This window comes from Capra hircus, chromosome 24, assembly GCF_001704415.2.
Source record: "Capra hircus breed San Clemente chromosome 24, ASM170441v1, whole genome shotgun sequence".
Classification (NCBI taxonomy): Eukaryota; Metazoa; Chordata; class Mammalia; order Artiodactyla; family Bovidae; genus Capra; species Capra hircus.
Genome location: NC_030831.1, coordinates 43,166,099 through 43,175,193, shown reverse-complemented (window position 1 = coordinate 43,175,193; position 9,095 = coordinate 43,166,099). Strand labels below are relative to the sequence as shown.

Genomic DNA, 9,095 nt, shown 5'->3' with positions numbered 1-9,095 from the left:
CTGTGGGGATGTAAGTGTTGGCTGGAAACCAGAACGCAGTCTTTTATTTGGGGTGCATTGCTTACCAAGGAGTCATCTGGCCACCAGTAAGCTTCAGGGCCGCCTGAGGGCCTCCGACTGAAAGGAAGCCCTGCCCTGAGTGGAGTGGGCTGCTCCCTGGGAGGTGGGGCACTGTCAGGAAAGCAGAGTCTGAAAGACAGGGGAGCACTTAGGTTAATCGTGTACAGGCTGTCTCTACATTGAGCACTGCACGTCCATTAAGAGACGGCACCTCGAAGCCCCGGGTGTGGTCACAGGATGAAAGCACACCGTTTCTAGCCCCTAATTCCCAGACAGGTGAACACATAAGAGACGGTGAGGTTTGTTTATTTAGCCCTTTATTTATGGCCCATGAGTTCTTTCGTGTCCTCTCTGGTACGATGTTCGGACAGGGATGCCAGTTCCCGCTCTTCTGACGCCCTCTATCCCAGATGACGGACAGGACAGTCCGCCGCCCCTGTGAGGGGACGGTCCCCACACTCAGACGGGACTCCCCTGGGCGGCCAGGAGACACACCAGGCTTGGAGAAAAGACCTCTGAGCCTCGGTGTCCAAGGCAGGACACGCCTCTACTCATTGATCTCTTCCTCGTCATCCTCAAAAGCTTCCTCGCCCTCATCGGCCGTGGCGTCCTGGTACTGCTGGTACTCGGACACCAGGTCGTTCATGTTGCTCTCGGCCTCGGTGAACTCCATCTCGTCCATGCCCTCGCCCGTGAACCAGTGCAGGAAGGCCTTGCGCCGGAACATGGCTGAGAACTGCTCCGAGATACGCTTGAATAGCTCCTGGATGGCTGTGCTGTTGCCAATGAAGGTGGCCGACATCTTCAGGCCCCGGGGTGGGATGTCACACACGGCCACCTTCACGTTGTTGGGGATCCACTCCACGAAGTAGCTGCTGTTCTTGTTCTGGATGGCCAGCATCTGCTCATCCACCTCCTTCATGGACATGGGGCCCCGGAACACGGCGGCCACGGTCAGGTAGCGGCCGTGGCGCGGGTCACAGGCGGCCATCATGTTCTTGGCATCAAACATCTGCTGGGTGAGCTCGGGGACGGTCAGCGCCCGGTACTGCTGGCTGCCGCGGGCGGTGAGTGGGGCGAAGCCAGGCATGAAGAAGTGCAGGCGTGGGAAGGGCACCATGTTCACGGCCAGCTTGCGCAGGTCAGCGTTGAGCTGGCCCGGGAAGCGCAGGGAGGTGGTTACGCCACTCATGGTGGCTGACACCAAGTGGTTGAGGTCCCCATAGGTGGGGGTGGTCAGTTTCAGGGTGCGGAAGCAGATGTCATACAGTGCTTCATTGTCGATGCAGTAGGTCTCGTCTGTGTTCTCCACCAGCTGGTGCACGGACAGGGTGGCGTTGTAGGGCTCCACTACCGTGTCCGACACCTTGGGCGAGGGCATCACGCTGAAGGTGTTCATGATGCGGTCAGGGTACTCCTCGCGGATCTTGCTGATGAGGAGGGTCCCCATCCCAGACCCGGTGCCACCGCCCAGCGAGTGGGTCAGCTGGAAGCCCTGCAGGCAGTCGCAGTGCTCACACTCCTTCCGCACCACGTCCAGGACAGAGTCCACCAGCTCAGCGCCCTCTGTGTAGTGGCCCTTGGCCCAGTTGTTGCCGGCGCCAGTCTGTCCTGGGGTCAAGCAAGAGAGGAGACGTGATTCAAACAGGGCTACAGGGATTGCCATGAGGGGCCGTCAAGACAAGTCATGAAGTGAATAAATAACAGAGTGAGAGGTAGGCCCCAGGCCCCCAGCACTGCTGGAGCACAGGAGGGTGGCTGGCCACTTCAGACAGGGAAATCTGCCAATTTTAAGATGTACTCACATTCTGAGTTGGTAATTCCATTCTTACTCTTAAAAGATAATTCTCCCGCAAAGTAAAAGACAAAGGGAACAAAAAGTATAAATTAAGAAAACAAATTTCTTTCCCCTATCCTTTGGGCTCTCTTGAATTTTGAACTAGATACAAATACTTCCTTTTCAAAACAGTAATATGCTCACTCGTTAATGGGGCCCCTGGTTCATCATCATCAGGAACTATATTTTCCCATTATCTCATTTATCCAAGTATGAACATCAAATATTGCCAGATTGAGACAAGGTTTGGCATCCATATTATTCCTTATTCTTTGTTTTTACATATTTATCAACAAACATTGAGAAATCTTGTTCGCATAAACATGTAAATAGAATTAACTGTATTCTAACAATTTCATTCAATTATCTGATCTTCAGAGTTAAATGCCAAAAACTAAATACTGATCTACACTATCAGAAAGTATTTTTAACCACCTTTCAGCCCCAAAGTCAAGTTTCTGGAAAGCAGAATTAGAAACACCTGACTTGCATCAATAACTTTCCTTCTGCAGCAGGAAGATTCCAAAAGGCTTTGCACCAAGATTTATCTGATGTTCTTTCACTGAAAGGCTCTTCGTGTGGTCTGATTATTTCAAAAGGTTGGAAAATTTGAAATCTTAATTCCAACGCAACGTTACCAGTATGATTTTTAATGAAATGTTTCAAATATATTTTTGTCAATGCTTTAGGCTGCAGATTTAGCTCATTCAGATAATGAAAACTATTGGCGATGTAACCTAATTGGCAAGGCAGCCCTGTTACCAGGTGGATAATCCAGATTGCACCTGTGTGGGTGCTCAGTCGCTCAGTCATATCCAACTCTCTGCAGCCCCATGGGCTGTAGCCTGCCATGCTCTTCTGCCGATGGAATTTTCCAGGCAAGAATACTGGAGTGGGTTGCCATTTTCACCTCCAGGGATACTTCCCAACCCAGGGATTGAACCAACATCTCTTGCATCTCCTGCATTGGCAGGGGGATTCTTTACTACTAGTACCACCTGGGAAGCACAGATTGCACCTACTTTCTGTCAGAAAAACATGCTTTAGTCTTCAACTCAAATCAATATGTTAATATGCATTTTAAGGGACATTAGAGAAACCATCAAGAACTGAATTCTAGAGCACATGGTAAGGTACATTACAAAAAGCAATAAAAAAGTAAATGATGCACAGACCTATTTAATGACAAGTTAAAAAGATAAGGCACTGCTGTTTCCTGTTCATTGGTAAGAAGGCAGTGTGGGGTGCAGCTGAAAAACCCAGCTGTAGAGGAAGCCAGAAAGGCTGTTTCAAGCAGTATATTTCTTTAGTTTGTGGGTATTTCAAATCTGGTTTTGACAAGAAGAATCATGTATTATAAAAAATGAAAAAGTAGATCCATCAGCTTCTTGATCAAAGTTTTCCTACATATGGAACAAAAGAGACTGCGGTGGTCCCATGGCTGAAGGATGAGGGAGCAGGGCATTTGGCTATGTCAGGTGGGCTCAGAAAACAAGAGGACCGGAGGGGTCAAGGCATTGCTGGCATTGCGCTGTGCACACCTCTCCCCCTTACACCAAAGACATTACCTTGATTTCTGTCTATACCTGCTGGTGGCAACAATTCACCACTATCCCACCCCCACCCCCACGCACTGATGGGGGAAACAGAGCGGGGGTGGTGACACAGCGGGACGGACCATGGAGACCCTTCCAGCACCACAGCAAAAGGCAGGCACTGGGCACTTGGGGGCGAGGCCCACTCAGGACACCCCTGGAGCCTACAGTTACCCCCGGGGGCCGGCCTCAGACCCGGAAGGAGTCTTAGCTAAAACGTCTTTGGATCTTCCACAGCTAAGTTCAGTGGTGCAAAGTGCAAGTCTGTAAAACAAGAACAACCGAACTGCTGTGATTCTTCAGTAAGTTTAAGAGGTACTAGCTATTAGTGATTAAACATCTAAAGTCCTACAAATACATAAGGACGATGATAGCCTCTAGGAAGACTCAGGCAAAGGATGCGGGAGTGGACGCAAGTGACAAACACGCAGTGTATTCCTCACGAGGCAGATGCACACTAACCTACAGAGATTCAACGCCTCCCATGAAGCTGACGGAACTCAAGAGCTTGGAAACACAGTGATGACGGGAGCCTGGGGCTAGGCCCCACACACACTAGAGCTGCTGCGGGTGTGGGGGGGACGGGCCTCCACAGAGGGCAAGTCGGCAACATGGATTACAGTTGGTCCCGTAGGCTCAGAACGCGTAGAATGACACGTGGACGAGACTCACCAGATGACAGTTTGTAAGGGTGAAGAGAAGAGGGAACCACCTAAATACTGTGAGCAGAGTGACATCACCAAGGCTAGTGAGCCCGGGCTGCGAGGGACACTCTGGAAGGTGGCCCCGCCTCCTACAAGGAGCACAGCCCCTCAGAGGTGCCTCCCCCAGGAGGTGACTGCATTCTTGCTCACAAACATTGCCTCTCCACACTGAAACCTGGCTGGGTGCCTTCTTGTATGAGGCTGGAGTACCGTCATGTCCTGCCTAGGCCCCCAAGACTCCGCCACCTCCCCCTGCAAGCCAGCATACAAGCCAGCTTCTGACCTGGAGCTGGGGTAGAACTGATGCCCCTTCAGAGCTGCCCCGAGGACAAGGACTGAAACCACATGGAAACAATGACCGAGGGGCAGTGGGGACTCAAGGCGATACACAGCCATGGTCAGTGGAGTCCCTCAGCCTGGACCCTCTGCTGCCTCCAGCTTACACAGTCCCTTGGTCTCCTGGGTGTTTACAGAGTGATCAGATGTGAAGTTTTCTCTGCCTTCAACCAAGAGGAGGAAGCTGGAGGCTTCTGAAAATATTTTGCCACTGTCTCATAGCAACAGACGTTCCCAGTTAAATATTTGGGGGTCAGGAGTTGAACGTCTTCTGCAATCAGGGGTTGGGACATTAACCAGCAGCTCCAGATTGTAGAAGTGATGCTGCAGTGATCCCGGAGGCCTCAGAGCCCAGCCCTGGTTCACCTCCAGCTCACACAGGGTGTGGGTTAAGTCTTGGGACTCCAGGCTCTTTGTCTCCCTTCCAGCCCTGAATCTGGGAGAGAAAGTTATATGTACAGAGAAGCCTAAGGTCCGCCTTCCTAGAGCTTTGTTCTGTCCCACAAAACTCTCTCCACTAACAGGTATAGCTGCCATGCAACCAGCAGTTTGTTAAGAAAAAGGTGTGGCTTTCTAAAGCATAAACTCAAATGCAGAGAACTTTCACTTTTAAAATTATAGTTACTTCAAGTCAGTGTTTTCTTAAATCACTTCAAACTATATCTTAATATGGAATGACACGTTTTAAAAAATTTACCCACCCTGAAGGCAATGGGGTAAAACTATAGTTTCACCTACTGTGAATCCCCGGGCAACTCAGACTCTTTTATTAAGTGGATAATGACTTAAAAACAATTGTTGAGCCAACAGCACACACAGTGCGTTCAGACATGCTGGTCCTCTCAGTTCTTCATGGCCAAACATGTTATTTCCTTAGTTAAAAATAGTGTCAACTGTTAAAAAGCACTCTTGAAGCTATTTTGTATAGGTAGTCTTCATTCCCCTAATCTGGTAGATATCTTTTAAGGCTGTGAGCACTGCTGTGAGCACTTTCTGCAGTGACATTGGACAGGGCATAGCTAGACGTATTTGAGCTGTGCCCTGTCCAATGTGGTGGCCACCTACCACACTTGGCTACTGAGCACTGGAAATGTGTGGAGTACAACTGAGGAAGTAGACTGATTTTATTTAACTTCAATTACATTTAAATAGCCACACGTAGCTAGTGGTGACCATGTTGGTGGCAGGATCTAGAAGCACCTCTGCTTGAGAACAATTACCAAAAGTCTAGTCTAGGAAAAGATAAAGAATGTAAATGTCCCCACTTGTGGACTATAAAAGTATTGGTAATTTGGATTTTTTTTGCCGTAATAAAAGGGGCTCCAGAGCCTTTTGTCCTGGTCTATTTGAAATATCAAAGGTGACAAAAACCCTTGAACAAATTATTAGAAGCTTCACCTGTTCCACTGCTTGTGTAGGTTGCCATGGTGATGGGGAAGCAGATGATACTGCGAGGTCTTTCATACATCATGAGCACGTACCTTGCTCAATCACCTTTATAACAGGTCACATAGCCTGAGTCCAATCCAAGGGAATCAATTTATGTACCAATAAGATCTTCCAAGATTCTGCCTTGACTCCCCAAAACCATGGCTCCAAAGTGATAGAGGCTGGTCACATTAACAATGCCACTTCATTTCATTTTATATAATTTTCTTTAGGAGTCTGCAGAGGAACAGGTGCTATAATCATGTTCCAGGTGAAGAAATAGGAAAGGAAGATTTGCCCAAACCTGATAAAACAATTCATATGGAACTAGCTTTCGGAAAGAAAGCAGAACAGCCTATAGACAATGGAAAAAGAAACACAGGTATAAACACACTGACGACCAACATAGGAACCACAGACAAATTATTATCGTCTTTTTATGCTAGTAATTTACGAGCGGGAAAAAGAAGTTAATGTCGAAACTGTTTCAAAATCAAGAATTATTACTAGTAAGCATCTTATTCAGAGAAGGCGATGGCACCCCACTCCAGTACTCTTGCCTGGAAAATCCCATGGATGGAGGAGCCTGATAGGCTGCAGTCCATGGGGTTGCTAAGAGTCGGATATGACTGAGCGACTTCACTTTCACTTTTCACTTTCATGCATTGGAGAAGGAAATGGCAACCCACTCCAGTGTTCTTGCCTGGAGAATCCCAGGGATGGGGGAGCCTAGTGGGCTGCCGTCTATGGGGTCACACAGAGCCGGACACGACTGAAGCGACTTAGCAGCAACCATCTCATTTAGAGAATCAAAGGTTACTTTCCTTCAAGAGGCTGCCTTGATGAGGCTGGTGACTGTTGATTTCCCTTCTAAGCTTTTCTATGCCATGTGATGTTTTTAATCTTGCACACAAATTAGCTGGATGTTTAGAAAATTAAAAAGAGGAAGAAGAAAGCAGGAAAGATGGAACCTACCGAAGATGAAGTTGTCAGGCCGGAAGAGCTGCCCAAAAGGCCCAGACCTCACGCTGTCCATGGTGCCCGGCTCCAAGTCCACCAGGGCGGCCCTGGGCACGTACTTCTGAGCTGGAAGAGAACAGAGCCCACCCTTGAGAGTCAGTCTCTGGTTCCTGGGACAACACACTTCCCCAGGGCAAGTCCCACCAGCACAGCCGCCTTCGAGGTACAAAGCAGGCTTTCTTAGGGTCACAGAGCCTCAGCCCTGGGGGAGGGGAGCCTCAGAAAACACAATCCACCCTGGACTTGTCCGGGTGAGGAAGCCAGCCCAAGCACAGGGCACAGGAAGTTCCTGGAAAAGGCAGGATGAGAAGCGAGGTCTCTGGACTTCCTGTCGCCTGAATTTCCCAGTCCTCCTTCGTGTACAGTTCAACTTTTTAGTTCTGCAGAAATAACCCATACCTGTTGCAGTGAGCAGCCATGGTGCCAGGACACTTTTGCACCTCTCTCCCTCACACGCGTGTGAACCCACAAGCAGGTCTGCGCACCTGTTTCAGGTGTGTCCACGGCTGTTTCCTGGGGGACTGTCTCATTTATGGACAAGTGAGCATGTGCTCATGCCAACCGGCAAGAAAGGTTCCCTGAGGGTGGGGTCACAAGGACTGCACTGGGAACTGTCCTACAACTCCTGTTCTGCTACTCACACACCCAGGCTGAAGACAGGGTGGCCCGAGGGTGACCAGCAAGTGCCAAATATACTGGCCGTTTCTCAGTGCCATCCAGAAATCTCACCACTCATGCCCTGCTCTTCCAGACCTTTTGTCATACCTGCTTAATGAATAAAACCCCATGGTTTACATGTCCTGCTCTTCCCAGCTCTCCTGTGGACGACCAGCAGTGACTCTAAAGATAGTGTGATTATCTCTGAGGCTGGGGACACAGGTGGGTATATTGAGGGGCAGCACCTGTCACTTCCTGGGTGTTCTTTCAACATCTTCCTTTTGTGTTTGTTCTGTGAATGTCATGTATCACTTTTACAATAAACATTGTTACAAAAATAAAGTACATAAGTAACCAGGATACCTATGAAGCTCCCCAGGACAGGGCTGGTACTATTCTTAAACCTGGATAAACCACAGCCTGGAGTGATTAACTAAACTCGGCCAAAGACCTTGTCCGTCTGGAGGTCCATCTTCCAGTGGGTGTAAAGTCTTTCTGGAGGTCTGCAAAGGGCTAGAACAATCTTTTGAGGTAGTGTTTTTCAAATTTTTAGCCAAAAATCTTCATTAGGAAAGAAATTTAAAACCGGAAAAAAAAAAAAAAAGAGCCGGACATGCCCCACTAAGCTGATTTCACAGCACTAACAGGTCAGGTTCAAGAGCTCAGACCAGTAGAGGCCAAGAGCCTGTTTGAAATCAACCGACGGCGGATTTCCCGCCCCAGGGGGAGCGAGGGAGGAGCCGGGCGCCGGGCTACATCCGGGAGGATTTTTCCAGCGCGAACCACCCACGCGCCGGGGGGCCCGCGGGTGGGGGCAGGGGATGGCAAGGGTCCCACAGGGCGGTGCCGGGGTCCCAGAGAGGGATGGACGGGGGGATGGCGGGGTCCAAGGGGAATGGCGGGGTCCAAGGGGGATGGCGGGGTCCAAGGGGGTGGCCGGGGTCCTGAGGGAGATGGCGGGGTCTGGGGGGGAAGGCGGGGTCTCGGGGGGGATGGCGGATCGCGCCACTCACACGAGGACTCATTGTAGTAGACGTTGATTCTCTCCAGTTGAAGCGCAGAGTCACCCACGTAGCCTCCGGCCGGGTCGATGCCATGTTCGTCGCTGATCACTTCCCAAAACTAGCAAAGGGCAGGGCGGGGGACAGACGGTCAGCTAGGGTCCCCCAGGGCCGGCCCGGCGGGCGGGGCGCGGGGAGCGGCCGCCAGATTCCAGGCGCGCTTGAGCCGCTCCGGGGCCTCGGGGACGGGGAGCGGGGTAGAGTCCCCGTGCCCCGCGTGGCCCCGGCCCGAGGGCTTGGCAGGGGGGAGCGCCCACTCACCTTGGTGCCGATCTGGTTCCCGCACTGGCCAGCCTGGATATGCACGATCTCCCTCATGGCCGCTCAGCGCTCGCTGCTCTGACGGCGCGGTGACTGCTGCCCGGGCGTTCGGGTCCCCCACCCGGCGCCTGCCGCC

General features: G+C 50.7%; 1 protein-coding gene across 1 annotated transcript; it reads right to left on the bottom strand.

Moving 5' to 3' along the window:
- Positions 360–9,095, bottom strand: TUBB6 (tubulin beta 6 class V). The gene is made up of 4 exons (XM_018039556.1): positions 8,960–9,095; positions 8,651–8,759; positions 6,936–7,046; positions 360–1,671 (listed from the first exon to the last, which is right to left on the bottom strand). The coding sequence occupies exons 1-4, from the start codon at positions 9,014–9,016 to the stop codon at positions 608–610; spliced, it is 1,341 nt and encodes a 446-aa protein (XP_017895045.1). The 5' UTR covers positions 9,017–9,095; the 3' UTR covers positions 360–607.

Bases quoted from the DNA above. Each gene is read 5' to 3' on its own strand.
- TUBB6 (XM_018039556.1), bottom strand. From the start codon at position 9,016: ATGAGGGAGATCGTGCATATCCAGGCTGGCCAGTGCGGGAACCAGATC. The intron at 8,760-8,959 runs GTGAGTGGGCGC...GCCCTTTGCTAG, and splicing joins GGAACCAGATCGGCACCAAG to TTTTGGGAAGTGATCAGCGA. The intron at 1,672-6,935 runs GTAGGTTCCATC...GCTTGACCCCAG, and splicing joins GCCTGACAACTTCATCTTCG to GACAGACTGGCGCCGGCAAC.